The following is an 18,097-nucleotide window of genomic DNA, read 5'->3' on the forward strand; positions in this document are numbered from 1 at the left end:
AGCGCCAGCCTCAGAGGGAGCCATTCCCTGTGGCCTCTTCCCATCTCTCTTCCCCAGTGCAAACTCTTGCCTCCTGCCCAATTCCTGATCCTCGTTTCCCAAAAGCACATCCCTGGTAACAAACATGTAGAAAAACGAGCTTCTTGCTCGTTTCAACAAGGGCAGAACAATGTGTTCTCTCTAACCTCATTTCTCTGCTTTACCTGACTCTTCCCAAGAGTATTCAGTGTGGTAAGATACACGACTTGGGAAATTTCTGTTCAAAACCAGTTAATGTTACAAGCAACTGAAAACAGAAGCTGCCTGTAGTACTGAATTTGGTATGCTTGCAGTCTCTGTAATGTGATTGCTTTCAGATTAGGTTCATATTATTCTTATGCATCTCTACTATCCAAAGCAGATGGAGACTATGAAGTATTAGAAAGTGAAAAAATTACTAGATTTTAAATGTGCAAGCTGATTTTCAGAAAAGCTCTGAATACCTTTTTGCTCCTGATCTGGACAGATCTGCAAAAGCTTGAAATCTAACAACATAGTATTTCCAAGCCCATTGTACCATAGAATTTTACCTTTTATCTAAATTTATAACCTGACCTTACCCAGTTCTGTATGACAGAGCAGGTTTAAAAAGGCTAACACTTTAAAAAGAAATTTAAATCTAAAACAGCTGATCTAGACAAGAGCAGTGTAACTTTTGATTTGTGGTTGCAGTTATGCACTGTTTTATTTACACCGCTGCTACGTAACATGGAGGATTTTAGATACCTACAGTATATCAGGAGCTGCCCACATACACCCACACTAAAAAAACCAAGCTTCCCCCACCACACAGTTATCTGCCATTTCAGCAGTGTAGCAAAGAGTGACGTCAATCAGCACAGGCAAGTAATCATGATTTGGCATATTTCTAAATGGCATCTGAGACATAGCTGCAAATCTTGTACATCAATTTTATCTCAACCTTAAGTACTTCAGTACTTCAAGGATTCTCGATAACCCAATACACACAGTTCCAACTTGCAGATAATTCTTAGAAGAGACTCTAAAAATATCAAAACCACCTGAGTTCATATTAAACATTTTCATAATGGTTATGCCTACATCCACACAATTCTAACATCAACTATATAAAATGCAGACCTAATTTTATTCAGTAGTTTCTACTAAAGTAGTGTCCCTTGACCTTAAATATTTAGCATGGAAATATTTCCACTGCAGAAATAAAAACCACTGCCAAGAACTTTCCAAATATTAAAAGCTTTTCTGCTATTCTGCTCCAGGAGAGAAGTCCAGCACACACTGAAGGCTAAAATCCTCAACTGAAGCTACCTGCCAAAACCATATGGAAGTCCAGTTTTGCACAACGTGGAAAACAAGGTGTGTTTCGTGTACTTCTGCACCCACCTGGAGCAAGATCAAACCTCCCTCTACACTGCAAACAGCAACTGACTGTGATACAAAAAGGATACATAGAAGCATTAAGACAGTTTCCCACTGCCATTCTTAAAAGTCTTGTTCTGGAGCTGTGGCAAGGCAAAGGCAAAACTCCTCATGGGTACAAACAGGCTATAGAGGACATCCGTGGACAACAGAACAGTCCTATGACAGCCATCTATCTTGCTACTATTTATTTTAATCGCTTGGCACGTCAGAAGCTGGCCTTTCCTTGCAGTCCTTACTATGATAGATAAATAAGGGCTAAGAAAGCACCTGTGCATGAGGCCATGGGCCATCCTTACTCTGGTGGGCCAGCCCTTCACCCTGGGATCATCTTTTGAGTATATGCTCACTGACTTGCCCTGTGTTAGGCATGCATCTCTAGCAGTCCCAGGCCACAGAATTGACCCAGAAGACTGGCACAGACCTCAGAAACTGGCCTGGCATTTTTCATCTCAAGCAAAAGAGGAAAACCAAAAGGAAAAATAAACAAACACTGGGCTGAGTTGGTACTTACTGTTGTCATAGATCGGGTTGGAAATCAAAGGAGGAAGAGCTAACGTGTAGTTGCCGTGTTCGTCGGGGAGGAAAGCTTGGAAGCAGAGGCGGACGACGTTGAGATCATACTCATCGATGTTGTGCAGCTGTTCTTCAGGCACTAAACAGCAAAGACAAAAGTGAGGATTAGTCATCAAAACCAGCAGTAATTCTTTAAGATACATTCGTTGTACACGACAAATGGCCCAGAAGCCTTTAATGCTTTCTCTTCACCAAACAAAGCAAAACTGTCCCAGTTCTCCAGATGTTTTTTGCATCTGGTCTCCTCACCTTGCCTGCCAGACCAGTTTCACGTACCTGTAGTTTAAAAGTCATCCTCTGGACCTGTTTCTCTCTCATTTGTGCATAATAAAATTTACTAAATTAATGCTGCTGCCAAAGAGAAGTCTTTGAATACAAATAACTCCTAGGATGTAGCTAAAGATTTTCAGCAACATCTGCTACATATCACTATTCTCCTCTAGAAACTGAGTTCTAAGTGCAAGAATGAAGCTGAAACAACACAACCCCCACTCCCACCAACATCTGTGTCAATTCAGTACCTTTGAGAACAGTGATCAGTGGTATCCTTATGATACAACTTTGTAACACAACAAGCAAACCCTTGCTAGAAAAGATTGTTTCCTTAAATATTCCTCCTAGTGTAAAACACCATAATGCATAACCCATGCTCAGCATTTCAGTTCTGTGCACTCTTATGTTAATTTAAAGATCTAGGACCTGGGATACGATTACTGAACATTTCACATACACCCAGCTTAATTGGGAAAAGCAACCCTCTCCGAATCGGATGCTTTCCTTTAAGGTCTGACATTAACTATTATGCTGACATTCAATGCTAGCAAAACGAGAAACTGATTTAATTTCATTTAAGTAGAAGTACTGATAATTAAAATCATTTAAAGTGTCACTCTTTTCCAAAGTCTTTCAAAGCAGCAGCTCAGCTAGTTAGATATTCCTCACAACTACCTAAAGTGAACATGTGCCAAGGCAACAGGTTACAACCTCTCAAGTTCACTCCTTCCCCTGCCCTTTCAAATGCCTCTGGCAAGAATAAAAGATTACACACGCCTGCGATAAGAAGTCTGGGGATCACACTGTACTGATTAGATTGCAGTGCTCTGACCTTTAACATTTATCACCAGGTCAGTCTCCACCCCGCTATGAGTGGGATTCCACAGTGCCCACTTGAATGATTTCTTCCTTTCACCTTTTGATAGTGCGAAATAATAAACGTGCCGAACTCAGAATACTTTCCACTGGCATTTTTACTCTTTCTTGTGCTCTAAATATCTCAGATTCTCCTGGTCTCTACTGCAAGAACAAATCAAATCACCTTTCCTTTTTTGAAGTCCACAATCTGCAATATTTCAAGACAAATACACCAGCAAGCAGCAACTATGCAGGTAACTTCAGAAATGCTGGTACACAGAGGAGTTCTGTCAGTGCAGTTTGCAGGGTGGTGGCTGACTGTATTACCAGATATGAAGAGCAAAGTGTTTTAATTTAAAGTATTTCACCAGCTAACCTTAATAAAACTTAATAAAATAGGATCTTTAGAAAACAGGTTTGGCACATACAGCTGTTCAGCCTAACTTGACTTTGGCAGACTCCGCAGCCCAACTGCCTCTTGGTACAGCCTGATTTTGAGAATAAAAAAAACCAAAGGGCATTTTCTAGATTGCACCTCACAGAAGGGATAATCAGGGGTGCAATGCTACTTTGTCCCAGCAGCTCCAATGATTCTTCTAACCCATGCTCCGACACTACGGCCAGCAGGCAACGAGCTCCCAAGGGCACTCTGGCACCAAGGCTTACGTTTGTGTGTTGAATTGGCCATTGATGACCATGTGGATCTGGCCAGTGAGCCCAAGCAGTAGCCAAATTTCAAACCTCTTAGAAATGAAATTGAGACAGAGGTATTGAATCTCTGCACTAAGTAGACAGAGTCCCTGTAGACAGAAGCCAAGGACAAAATCCGGATCTAGCTTTTGATTCTGAATCAAGAGCAAGGAGTTTGTGGTTGTGCAATCAAGTCTCTCATAGTTAAGTTAAAGCCAGTCCAGCACCGTGTTTTCCACAGGCGCAGCTGCCGCTTCCTCAGAAATAAATAATAGCATTAAAAGCTTAAGAGCAATGCAAAAATACACCAGATACAGAGAAAATTAGTAATGCTAATGTTAAAGCTACATAATTTCCTATACTGTGAACTTTTGCAAATTCCCAATAAATCTGTTTAACCACCTGAATATTAGAAAGGTGTGGTGTGCCAATAATTGCAAGAAACAGAATTGCTGTATACAGCTCACTGCATTGCAGCAAAAAAAACTGCTCCTAATTTACGTGTTCTTATAAATGATTTAATACAATTTAAAAATCTGTACTTTGAAAGAGGAAGTGCTCGGTCAATACTGATTCCTCTTAGGCTGTTTTTAACCAGATGAGAAGAGCATAACAGCGCAAAAAAAGGAGAACAAGACAGCTGCAACTCCATCTTGTAACAACACACTTAAAAATACATATAGAAACTAGATTCCATCTTCATATAAAGAAGCACACTGCTTTTCATCAATGTCAAAACATGTTTCATTCCCACCTACAAGACAATCATCCAAACAAAATGAAATGTTGTTATTTTTAATGAAAGTCTAATTCTGCTCCCTCTGAAGTCAATTTGAGTAGCCACTAACTTGAACAGGTGCTGGCTTACACCCTAAGAATATTAAAAGCAAACAAAAAAGAGGCAAACACCCTGACTAACGCCTGGGGCATGACTGTACAGAAGATGGTCATGTCATTTGGTGCTATTTCACCAACTTCTGTACTGCAGGACAACAGACAGAGTTAAACCTGACAAACCTGAACTTATTTAAAATTAAGAAATGCTGTTGAAGATTTTGGGAACGGAAAGGAGTAGAGAAGAAAAGTAGCCACTCTACCAACCTGAGCAAGCTCCGCACAAGCAGCTCTACCCAAGCCAGTGACACGACACACGGGAAGTAAAAAACGTCATATTATGCAGATACAGTAAAAAAAGGCTCGAACATGACACAGAAATAAAAGGAAGAAGTACTCTGGTATTGGCAAGGCTTCAACTTCCTCTTCTGACTGCTTCCCACTGTGTGGTGCCACACCTTGCCATCTTCATAGCTGGAATCCAACCAGCAACCTAGGTATGTTCCCATGATGGCCCAATCTAATTTAAAAAATGGCCTTCACCTGGCATAAATTCATTTTCTGTAGTTATCTGTGCAATCAGGAGTACATGAAGGAATTTTTGTAAGTACAGCTCTTTTACAAGGGGAAGGAGAGCTTTCAAAAGTAACGCTTAGCAACTCAAACACATAGAAATGAAAATAGTATTTAGAAAGAATTAAAATTCTAAGTTAATTATGGGATAAGTTGCCCCCCCCCCCAAAAAAAAAAAAATCTATAAAGACACTACTACTGCAATGGAAAGAGAAAACTAACCCCACTCTCCAAGGTTCTGGCAATAGAATTTAAAAAATGGCACCTGGAGTTACAGTCAAACCTGGGTGCTATTAGCTGTTCAACCTGAAAGGGGCTACAATAACTAGTAAATCCTTTCTTTATAAATCAGTTTACAACTCTTCTGAAAGAAATGCTGATTCCTCAACTTAAAGAATAATTACCTTTGAAATAATTCTCCAATCTTTTATCCAGGAACATGGGAAGAGACTGATACAGTCCCAGTGTGAGCACAAAACCACCTCACACAAGCTAAACCACGAACTCCTGCTAACCTGAGCTGGCTAATCCAAGCGGCTCACGCAACACAGGTATTTGGTTTGTGTTGCCCCTGTCTCGGGGATTTATGGAACTGAAATCCAGAGGTTCCCTGCTGGGGTTCTACTGAGTAAGAGAACTTCTAGGATTTGCTTCTGTAACACAAAATTAAGATACTTTGAGTCCAGCTCACAACACATGCTGGGTCCACTCCAACATGCAAGTCCAAGTTCAGGCACAGAATTAGAGATGCTGATAATGGCAGGCCTCCTGTTTGCTCATCTTCATTAATTTCTATTTTTTAAACTATTTTAAAAGTCTTCAACATCCAGAAAGGCCAATAAAACACCATTTATCTTATTAAACTACTTGGGGATTAAGTGCTCTGATGTTTACTCATAAGGTGATGCTACAGGGAAAGTGAAAGTTTATTTTGAACACTGAAGAGAAATGAAGTAGTGCTTGGTTTTTTTTGACTGATAACACGATACCTGATTAAATAGCACAGCCCTCACATACAGATCTCCACCCAACTTTGAGACTAATGATGTCAGAAGCTTCTGGAGTGGGTGGAGTTGGAGGCACTTCAGCATCTAAACTTAACCTGCATGGAAACTTCCAGTGCAAATGATGTGGTGTGACACATTCAGCAAGGGCTATGCTGAGACTACCAGTTCACCCTGCAAAGGAACATCTTGTGACCTTCCCTTCTCCACAAGGGGCTGTGGGGGAGCCACACCAGATCTCAAATAAAGAGAATGACCTCCCACAAACTACAACACTTCACCAAGGAGACCACTCAGGAACACACACTGTTAATAACCATGATGAGTTGTACTCGGCTTTTTCCTCTTACGCAGATGATGGTTTTTAATTTAGGGATATGCTGGAAGCTCAGTTTCATTTAGGTAATGACACAGAGGTGGTTTGCCTCAAGTGTTTTGCTCCTGGAGCACAAAGGTACTCCCCTTAGCCCTTACTCCCCTTAGATACTGACTGATCACTTTAACCCAGCCTATGTCAGAGGGTTTGCTGTGAAAGGCTGGCTCTGCCCAACCTCGCATTTTGAGCACTACTCTTAATGCTGGGATCAGCTCTCACATGGTGAATCAGCTCAAGGAACCAGTTTGCCTCAAAACTAACTTGCCAGAAGAGAAAGAGGAAAAGGCTTGTTTTAAGTCAGTTGGATCCCATGAACACTAGCCCTGGCACAAAGGAAATGTTGAAAGCAGACACACGCAGCCAAAGGAAGGACTGCCTCTCCCAGTGCTGGTGGTGATTTGTGCCAGGTTCAACCAGCCAGGGACATCGGGTGCAAGTCTCAGGCCCTTCTCAGTGCCTGGAAAGTACATTTCAGATTCAACTCACTCCTCTCGGCTTACACCTGTGTTGCAGCCACAGTTGTGGCTGTGTAGATGTATGGCAGCTAGCCTTAAGAAGGGCTACAGCAGACAAGTAACATCGCACACACTAAATAGTCCAAGTATTTGACTGGTGTCTCCTGCAGCTGAACTCTACACAGCTAAAAAGGACCTCACCAGCTAGTTCAATGCTACATTTGCTGTTTGTAAGTGAACTACAATCATGCAGGTACAAAGGAAAGAGGAAGTAGTCCTGGTGTACCATCTGTCTCTTGTCAAAAGGACAATACTGTGCTCTCTTTGTACCTAGGGTTCAGCAACTGGACACAGTACTGGATGATGGGCCAGGCTGTGCAATTACACATAAATACCATCTTCTAGCACTTGCTGAGAGGCAGGAGCTGGGAACAAAGGGAGAGAAGGACCATGGCAGCACTATGTTTCTTCTCTCAATATGCCCATGCCTGGTTTACACCTCTGTGATCCATGCAGAGGTACATTTCAATAAATTCTGCAGAAAAAAGAAACCTTTGCAGGTACCTATAAACAATTTTAAAGAAGCCAAAACTCAGGGGGTTGATTAGTGCAAATGACTGTAAAACTCAGATGCTAACCTACTGTTGGTAAATGCCCAAAGTACTATGGCTATGTTACCTTCGTGCATTTTTCAGGCTGCTTCAGCACATGAAAGTGGCACCATCCCTGTTTTACAGAAGAAATCAGCACAGGGAAGGTGAATGGCCTGGCCTGATACAAAAGCTAAGAGAAGAACTGGGAACACAAATGAAAATTTCAGAAACTCAGTCTTTGTTTTGTCTAGACAGTGTTTCTCTGAATCTGGATTATTTTACTGTTTTAAGTCCAAAAAGGTTAAAGTGGAACAGATTTAAGCAAATGTATCCAGCAGCCCCTGTATGTTTCTAAGACATTTTTCAGCAGTTCCTGTTTATAGTGCAAAAGAAGTCATCAGCATTTTTTGTCTCTCTACTTGGTAATTTTCCTTTTAGTTTTTAAACAACTTGAAAAGTGGCTGTCCTTTAGGTTAATATTGAAATTTCAGCATAAACAACGAGCAGCATTTGCATGAGGAATGAAAACACACAGGGCTTTCCAAAGGTAAAAGCTGAAGTCACATTATGATCAGAACATTCAGCTTTCCTCAAGTGGATTTGCTTTGTGCCTCTTAAAAAGTTGACAGCTCTCACTTACCAAGATTTTCAGTATGAGAATTTAGTTGGGGGAGTTATAAGTTTGTTTTAACTTAAGGACAGAAGTTTAAAGTTTCTTTTAACATCTGAGGCATGCATTACAGACCACTCCAATGCTTTACCCTTCCCAACTCCCTAATTCTTGCCAAGGGTCTTCTTTCAGTTTATAATATTTTGCTTATTTGCTTACATAATCCATGGCCCAATAAACCCCCCTATACAGCAGGTGGACCAGAGAGGGGGGATCCCTGGAGAATTTGGCTGACGTGGGCGAACAGCATCGGGGGGGGGGGGCCACCAGCGAGGGAAGCTGCGGAGAGGGCGGCTGTGTGCGCATTTGGGCAGGAAGCGAGTGTGACTGGTGTGGGGACGAGCCTGGGTGCAGTGCGGAGGCGTGCAGGGGGTGTCGTGGAGACTGTGACGAGTGCGAAGCCAACACGGGGTCAGCTGCTCGCGGGCGGAAAGGGGAAACAACAAAGGAAAGACTGCGGAGGCAAATGGAGCAGTCAGTCGTGGGGTACAGGGGAGAGCCTAAAAATTAATTAAATGCTTGCTAGCAAGAGCAATTGCAAAGGAACAAGGACCTTAAGCACACGTCGAGCTCCAGTGAAAGCCTATTTACACTATCTTTATCAATAGCTCGAAATCTGGCAATTCTTTGGGTTCCTCACTTTAAGACAAGTCTAGGGTTTTCATGCTGTCATCCATTTGGCTAGAAAAAGGTTAATCCTCTGCAATACTTTGTCAAGTACAGTTTTCCCCTAAATTTAAAGAACACATTTAGGGCTTTTCCTCATTGATAATTAACTTGAGTTGTTATTAACTCAATTGTTGTCTCTATGTCAAGTCACACCCACCCACAAAAGCACTTAACTGAAGACTCGCTCTTCTTTTAATTTGAGTTGGCTCTACATCAGACGCTACATGGGAAGACAAGGATATGGCACAACTCAACAGCTACTCAAAAGAAAACAAACACCCTAGAAAGCAGACATGGACCAGCTCCGCTGGAGGAGTAACTCTCCTCCTCAGATGCTCTGTATTTGTATCCTCATCAAGCCAAGGAGTCCTAGTTACACATGAGGCTGCCACGGCACACTATTTCCCTGGTGTGCTCAGGAATAAGAGACAAAAGAGATTTCTAGAATTGTTTAGCTTAAAGGACAAAAATATATGGGATGTAGCCTTGTGAACACAGCAGATGATCAACATGTCCAGAGACGGTGGAAACATCAACTCTCTCAAAGTTGAGCAACCTCATCCGATTGGCATCCTAGTGAATGTGCATAATTTGTGCAGCTTCTACAGAACTTAACAAGGCATAAATATCACCAGGTAACAGCAGGGAATTCATAGTGAAACAGCCGTGCAAGCATGCTTGCAGAACGACTCGGATGCAGATAGCTCCAGCTAGCCGTACAGCATGACCTGCAAACACCAACTTCTTACCATCCGAGAGTCTGGAGGTAGACATCAGTTGCTTTAATAGTATGGGCAAAAATGCTGGAGACAAATATCTTAAAAAAAAACATAAATCTTGACCAGGCAACTTCCTACTGTTGCTTACTGTGACTCTTATTCAGTGTGCATCCCTACCAAGTGCCGGAAGGCATGGGAGAAGTACGACACCACTAGAGAATGCATATTTGGGCACACTCTCCCATTGCCATCCCAGTTGCCTGAGTCATCCCACCTGGGCTTCCCTGAAAGACAATGGCCCCTTTACACAAAGAAGTTTGGATCGCAACTTTGTGGACCCACACCTTGCTATTAGTTCATCCCTTACTGACAAGACAAGTAATATATATGCTGGCAGGCTGGAGGCATTTTGCATCTGTTAATAGGGTCAATACCAAACCTCTATCCCAAAAGGAGACTCAAGACAGGGATTGTTTGACTGTTCCAGAAGAACGTGGGAAAAGAAAAGACAAGACAACCAACTCACAAACACCCTGAAGGCTAGTTTTCAGCTCCATTAAATTTCTTTTATGATGTTCATACGTGAAATGAGTAACACTAATCCACAACCTGCTTAGAGGATGCACCTAACTCCGAAACTTCCCTAAACAGAAAAGTCGGATGCCTTTCTGAAGATGCAATAAATAAAGCACGATGCAGGACGGATACAATACAGCCTGCAGAGTCTTGGAGAATGTAGTGATACTCTTCTGACCTTAAAAAACAAACTAAATCCATACATAAAACTTTCAATCTTATCAAGCAGCGAATATTACGGCGACTGCTGCTAACGAAACCTTGTTTTGATCAACTAAGTACACGTATAAAAAAAATATTTCTGTCACTAATGCTGTTTTATGAGACCTTGGTCCTGTGCCTTTCTGGCTCTATTTAGTGTGGGACTGCCCTGGAGCAGCTAGAGACCATTCTCAAAGTGACTCTGCTTTGTGCCGAAACGTTTACAAGTGCCAAAAGGCAATCACACAGGCTGGGGATTGCCAGCAGCCCCTTCTCAGCACAAGCCCTGCCAAGAGCAAGGTGCTGTCCTGTGTCACCCAGGCAGGGCTTTCCTCTGCTGCTGCACTAGTGGAAAGCAGCCCAGGATCTGACCTGATGCTACTGAGCGCAACCCACAGTAATCGCCCAAAAATGACTCGTGAATTTGGAGTTATGTGCCAACCACTGTAAAAACCTACTGTCACATTATTTTAGTTAAACATGTCCTCACTGTTAGCTCTGTTTCTGGTGTGGCTGAGTGTAACTATGTGGTTGCTAAAGTTTCTTTGGTGAAATACATGTACAAAAAGGCATTTTATAATGTCCTTTTACTGCACATCAAGAGAAAGTGTCAACTCATTTTTTATTTATGGAGTAAAAAAAAAAAAGCTAAGAGGGCTGAACAGAAGAGTTCCCCTTTTTTGTGTGAAATCAAGGTAGAGCTGGCTGAGTCAAGGTGAACAACTGAAACACAAACTGTTTAAGTTGTGCTAATGGACAAAACTCATGTAAAAACAGATACTATTGTGTGCATACGTTATCAGAACCAGGATAATTGTTTAGATGGACCATTAGGACCACCAGCCTGACTCCAAATGGCTGTTCTAAAAATTTAGAAAGTGATCTAAAAATTTTCTCATTCTGCAGTAAGTTCAACATGCTTCTTTTTGTGCCAATTAAGGACAAAAGCAAAGGATGTATTTTGAAGCTAGCCAGAAATGCAGTTGTCAATTCTCTAAGAAGGGTCTTACCTAAATTTAGCAAGACTTCTGTGGGTATTAAAAAAAAACAAAAACAAAACCAAAAAAACAACAACAAAACCACACCTATTCGGAAAATCTCCAAGCTCTTGCCACACTTAAACAAATACATAACTGCATTCCTAATAACACTTAGCTAACAGTTTGGGGAGGTTTACACTTTTCACCTAATTTCCCCCCAGTTGTGCCTGCATGCTGGAAGTGCTGGTCCCACTCCAGTTGGCCCCACAATTTATTCTGTTTCCCCCACCCCCTGTGAGCATTGAACTTGGCAATTCTGTGACTGTGAAACAAATCAGTTTAGCAAGTTGTTCTGAGGGGAAACCACTCTTCTGAGTTTTTTGAAAGCTGGTTTTCCACTGGAGCAACTTGCTGAGTCCGTTGACCGCGCAGCCACACAGCCTCTGTATCTGGTGTGACAGGAGCAGTAGAAGTGCATGACCAAGGATGGAGGGGAGAGCAGGATGACTCTTTGAGAGCAGCCCACAGAGCAGCTGTCGTACAAAACCTAGAGCCCGTGGGCAGGCCCTTCAAGTGTGGCTCTGTAGCAGCACAGCTTGCTTCAGACTTTACTGAGGGCACCTCTGCTGTTTGCTTGAGTGCCTGCATCAGCTCCCATGCTTTCCTGAACTGCCTGGCTGAGGGGTCACAAACATCAGTGTCACAACAGGGAACAGGATGGGGCAGTGGCAACCTACATTTATATTGGTTTAAGTTGTTGCAGAGTTATGCTAATTCAGTCTTTCATTCTCATACTTCCAAAACTGGAGAATCTGATTGCTGAGATACTTGCAGAAGTTTCCAGGGAAGGTTGCTGCTGCTAACCCATTGCTTCTGTCCAAGCCACAACTCACATTGCTGCTGGGGATTTAAAAAAAAGGCAACTATCCAAATAGATGCATCATGCGACGACAGCAAGGAAAGACAAGGAGGGACACAGAAGGGAAAGGATGTTTCTCAAAAAAGATTTTTTTTTTTTTTAAAAATAAAGCTCCTTCCACAAAAGTAAAGGCAGGACAAACAACCCCCCGCCAATACCCTGCAAAGAGAACCAGCTAAGCGCTACTCACCATTGAAAGGGTTAATCTTCTTTGAGATTCGTAAAGAAATGGATTCCTTGAGGTCTTTCTTCTTTACACACTGAATACCCAAATTCTGAAAACTGAAGCACATGTGGCAGGATTTCAGCTACTGATAAAATTTTCAATGTAGAATATTAAAGCAGCTTATTTTGAAAGGATACAAAAGATGTGAAAAGCAAGGATGCAGTTTTTTTCTAAAGAAAGAGCAGAACCAGAAGTGAAAAATACTAAAAAAAAAATTCTAAAGAATATATATTTCTATATTAAAAATTGTCACCCTGCAGTAAGCATATGGTGATTAAAAAAAGAAATAATCTCAGATAATTTAAAGTGACAATTACTTTTGTTATCAATAAACCTGCTGATTTACATTAGTTAAGGATTTGCCCTCCTGTTTTTATCAGGGACAATAAATTTCAAACACTGTTTCAAAGGTTTTTTGAAACAGGTCTAAACAGGTTTTAAATCTCATGTATTTATGGAAAAGTTCTGAAGAGCTGCAGCTCTTCTTTATTTGCATAAGAGTGCAGGTCACCCCAACATAGGAGGTGGGGGGAGTCCCAGGCGAGCTGACTCTTTCCCACATGGAAAAACCATGACATCATCAAAGCTGAGTGGATGTAAAGCAGGAAGTAAAAAAAAAATCTTAAAAAAAAATCTTAAAAAAAAAAATCCATGTTTCATGATGTTACACTAAGATCAGATAGAAGCCTGCTGGCACAACCTTTCTCCAGAAGTACCAGCAATTTCCCTTCCTTTGAAACTCCACAAATGTTCTTTGATTTAGCTGTACCTAAAAAAATGCCTTAATGCACCTAAAGGTACTCTTTATTCCTGCCAACACCCTCAAGAATAGTCCTACATTTCCCTGCTCCAAACAAGACTATCCTAGCACAATATTTAAATTTAATTTCCTTAAAATCCCTTGCCTGCATCCAATAAACTCTGTTTAGAGGCTCCCAAATAACTCTGCAATCAGTAACTCTGCAAGGCTCCACTTCCAGAACCTTTATTCACTAGAGAAGTGTGTAAGCTTCCTTTTGAACCTGAACTTGATGCAGTGACCTAGAGGAAAATAAAACGCAGTAGCATTTCAATTCAGACTGACTTCCAACATTTGTTCTGCACCTTCATAAGCAATCCTATTTCTATCTTCTCTTGTAGATCCTACTGTTTTTAGAGCTTGATCACAGCACATATTACACACACCACCCCCACCCCACCCAAACAGCCACTGTATTCCACAGATCCAGTTTGAAGCACACTTCGCATTCATGAACAGGCCTGATTCCTTATTATATCCCCAAATTGCCATCTGGCAGCCCCAGCCATCCGTCATAAGTTACCAAGCAAGCTCATATGCAGAGCCAGCCTTGAAGAAAACCTCTACCCAGCTACGCAAGGACTGACAGCCGCCACTCTGAACCTTTTCAACCATTGCAACCGAAGCCTCATATGGAGGGAAACCAAGCTTTTAAATGCCCTGTAATTCTCAGCTTATAAACATTTTCTAAAACACACGCTGTCACAGTGAAAGTATCTATTTAAGTATCACTAAACAGAGGGCTGGGTTAGAGGAGAAACTACTGAGAACCTCAGCAAGGCTGCAGGGTTTCACATCAACGCTAGCTGACAGGAAGCAAGCAAGATACCGAGAAGAGAGAGGGAGAAATAGGAAGAGAGAGAAAAAAGAAAAACATTTTAAAAAACCCTATGATATCATCCATGTAGAGAGATAGCAAAGTAGGAAGTAAAAATCTGAGTATACAGGCAGTCACACAGGCTCCAACATTCATACTTTTGCCTTGATGTGTTGGCCAGGGAGGTCTCTGATCAGGTTTAGGCAGCAGTACAAAGATTTTTACACCACAGGCAGAACAGAACACTTTGTTCAGTTGGAACTACGTGGGGAACTTTAAACAAGCAGAGCAATTACTCAGACCAGCCCAAAATCTGGGCTTGATAATTCCAGCTCTGAAAAAAAGTTAAAAAAAATCAAACAAAATAAAACAAAAACCCCATGGATTTTTGCTCTGCTTGGGATGCTCAGCAAGAGTAAACAGCCAGAACCACTACCAAGAAAGGACATCTCCTGCTCACTAGTATTGTATGAAGCTCTTCTCCAACCTGGACTTGAAAAGAATGTGAAGACTGAGTCACCAGCCACAAAAAGGAAAATTACTTTAAACATCCTGATCCAATTATGGATCACACTGTTCTTTCATCTTATAAAGTATTCAATGATTCGTTAAAAAAAAAATGAGTGTACCGATGCTGGAAACATTTCAAAGAGAATGTTTCGAGCCTCCTCCCATCAGAATCTCCAATGTCAAGCTCAACTGAAGCTTACAGTTTTGCATTATCAGTAAAGTGAAAGTAGCCCACTTAGTATTTTGTGAGAAATTGAGAGGCTTATAACTTAATGGTATTAAGAAGAATTGATGGATACAGCAATAACAAGTGCCTTAAGTGAAATGGAGACACAGCATTATGTCAAAGAACAAGATGTGATGCATGCATATAGTGGAGATGAAATAAAAATCTGTAACTAAGTATTTGCAGGGCACCCCAATGCTTTTTGGCATCCTGTAATGGCCTCTCTACAGGCTTGCCTTGTGCTTACATACTTAATCTTGTGCAACAAAAATGCCAAGAGGAAAAACAATCATCAGCGTCTTCCTGAACTCAGTGAACGTAATACATAACCAGAAAAGGCATTAAGCAATCGGACTTCTTTGCTTTGGATCAGAAGGCACAGAGCTGAGAACAAGAAGAGGGATGGATGGGCTAGAACAGCAGACATCCTTTGGCCTTGGGTGAGGAAGCTTGATGCAAAACAATGGAGAAGCTGGTGAATGGATGGTCAGAGGAAGGTGCAAGGTCCCTCAGCAGTTTAAGATATTTCCAATTGCCTTTTAGACAAGGTGAGGGGGAACTCTCTTTGCAGGGAAGCCATGGAGGATGAGGTTACAACACTAAAGATGGAAGGCAAGTGCCTGAAGGGACAGCCCTACCCTTGGTAGAGAGGTCCAAAAGCAGGGGAAAAATTACAGGAATTACATTTACTAATCCTTTTCTACCATTTGCTAATTAGGACACCAGTGTGAACAGAGCTAAAGACAATAAACTAATAAAATTATTACCATCTGTAACAGCAAAAGACAGTACAGTCAACATTCTACGTGCCACCTGTATTCAGGTGCAGCACATTCATGATCACTTAAGCATGGGCTGTATGTTGAAGAAGCATCTCCACTGTTAACAACTGTTTATTTCACCATCAGGCAATCATCATCTTCAAACAGACCGTGTCTTCAGTTCTCTCCTTTAATAGTGCTCTGACTAAACCCACATAAATATGGAGTAATTTCACTAACATCAACAGAATCACATCAGCCTAAGAGCAGTGTGTCAGAGCCACTTAAACAATGAAATACTTACCTTATTTTTTTCCCAGCTCTGTTACATTTACCTCAAAGCAATAGCCTACTTTCAAGTTTACTGCATCGCAAACTGTGAAGCATAAAGAGCTTGTAAAGTCTAAACTCCCCTCTCCAGCAATAATCACTTGATATTTGTTGCAGTTTACTCTGCTTTTACTTTATTACATAAGACTTAGTAAACTTACAAGAAATGCCATCAAATGCAACTGTATTTCAGATACTCTTAATATTCCTCTGAATAGCACTGAGAAATGCGTCTCATACAGAGCCTGAATCTTCCTTACTGCATCCACAAGTAGATCCATCCCCAGCATGCTTGCTCTACAGAGCTGGGCCTGAGCAGAATCTGTACTTTTACTCAAAAAAAAAACCCAACCCAAACAAACAGCAATGACAGCAACAGCTAGTAACACATTTCTAGATGTGTCATGACCCCTATCTTCTAAATGACATGATACTCAGCCAGTACAGACTTTCTCCAACAGTTGCCAGAAAGTCCAAATATAATTCCCATGAAAGATGCAAACTTCCCTAAATCTCTTCTCACCCTGAAGTTCCAATTCTAATGATGTCATTACCTGTTCTATTACTCACCATTTTCACATGCAGGGAGAGTGACACTCAAGAGTAAAAGTGTTACTGAACAAGACTGAAGAGAAAAGGAGACAGACATTGGGAGAATGAACAAATAAAAGAAAGGGTGCTTAGAGAAGAACAGCACCAAAGATAAGTGAGTGAAGTATTGAAAAAGAACAAAATACTTCAAAGAGAAGTTGCCCTCTCTCTGAGATGGATTAATAAACCTCAAAGAGCATACCAATTGCCCTTGTCACTACACAGAGCTGCAAAACGTAAGATTAGCAAATCACTTGCATAATTAATCAAAGTCCCAAGCAACACCATTACTCACGACAAGACTCGCCGTTCTGGCCCAAATTCTGCTTCGTAGTAGCCATCTCTGCAGTCTTTTCCAACCAGATCATGAGGGTGTGGCTTTTTTGGGGGTTCATTTTTCGTTACCAATGTAGTTCTTATTTTGACTTTTCCAAAATAGTTCAGAATCTGCAAAAAACGCGAGATATTTTCTAGATGTCAGATATCAGGGCTCGTAAAGTTCCCATATGTAACAGAAAATATATTTTATCCTAAAATACTCTATGGAAGAAACACCACAGCTAAGAAAATGGCATTGTTGCTTCATAAAAGCCAGGGCTGTTCAGAAGTTTTGTTCATCGCATTTTTAGTTCTATGCATTTTACACCAAAAAAACCAACTTTGGCAAAATATTTGAAAAGTGATTTTTTTTTTTCCAAAAGCATCTCTCATCCATTTCAGAAAGTAAAACATACTTCACCTACTGTTTTTTCCAAAAAAACTTGTTCTTTGCAATGATAAAATTTTGTTAGTGACAGTATTTGAAGTTCAGTCAATTCAGTTCTCTTAAACTACCCTACTGCAAGAATGGGAAGGAAGTCTGAAAGGCTCCATAGAATCTGTTGGAGTTTTTTTGGTTCTCCCCCTCTGTTTTTTGTTTTTTTGTTTTTTTTTTTTTTTTGTTGAGGTTGGAGATCTGTTGCCTTACCATCTTACCAGGGCTCTTTATTGTTGAATTCATTCCTGTGCAAAAGACCAGAGGTAGTAAAGAAGCTTAGATGTAAAACAGCTTGTAATGCTGTAAGACCATGCATAGAAGGACATATTTCATTATCAGATCTAACCTTACAATGAGACTCAAAATTCTGTGTAGGTGACCACATACAAATGCTTATTGAAGGGCAGGTCTAGCTCCGAAAATGTTACAGAAAACTTCCTAAAGCCACACAGATATGGATATTACTTGTGCATGGAACACTAAGTAGTGAAAGAGAATCTTAACAGATGCAGCATGACATAATCACCTATAAAGTCTTTTTTTATTATTAATTCTCATATGAATATTCTATCTTCTATGCAAAAAGGAGGGCACTGAATTCTCAAGCTCCTAATAGAGCCTTCACAGCAGTTACCAGCTCAGGTACCTAAAGTGTGCCTAAAGTCTTCCTGCTG

General features: G+C 41.0%; 1 protein-coding gene across 1 annotated transcript in view; it reads right to left on the minus strand.

Annotated features, from left to right (window-relative positions):
- The window catches only part of REL (v-rel avian reticuloendotheliosis viral oncogene homolog), a 24,731-nt gene that overhangs the window by 4,202 nt on the left and 2,432 nt on the right, over positions 1–18,097 (minus strand). The window contains exons 2-4 of the mRNA XM_010194983.1: positions 16,962–17,113; positions 12,597–12,688; positions 1,955–2,095 (exon numbers count right to left, since the gene is read on the minus strand). Coding sequence (XP_010193285.1) covers positions 1,955–2,095; positions 12,597–12,688; positions 16,962–17,113 — 385 coding nt within the window. The remainder of the gene's footprint in view (positions 1–1,954; positions 2,096–12,596; positions 12,689–16,961; positions 17,114–18,097) is intronic.

This window comes from Mesitornis unicolor, unplaced genomic scaffold (assembly GCF_000695765.1).
Source record: "Mesitornis unicolor isolate BGI_N332 unplaced genomic scaffold, ASM69576v1 scaffold29151, whole genome shotgun sequence".
Lineage (NCBI taxonomy): Eukaryota > Metazoa > Chordata > Aves > Mesitornithiformes > Mesitornithidae > Mesitornis > Mesitornis unicolor.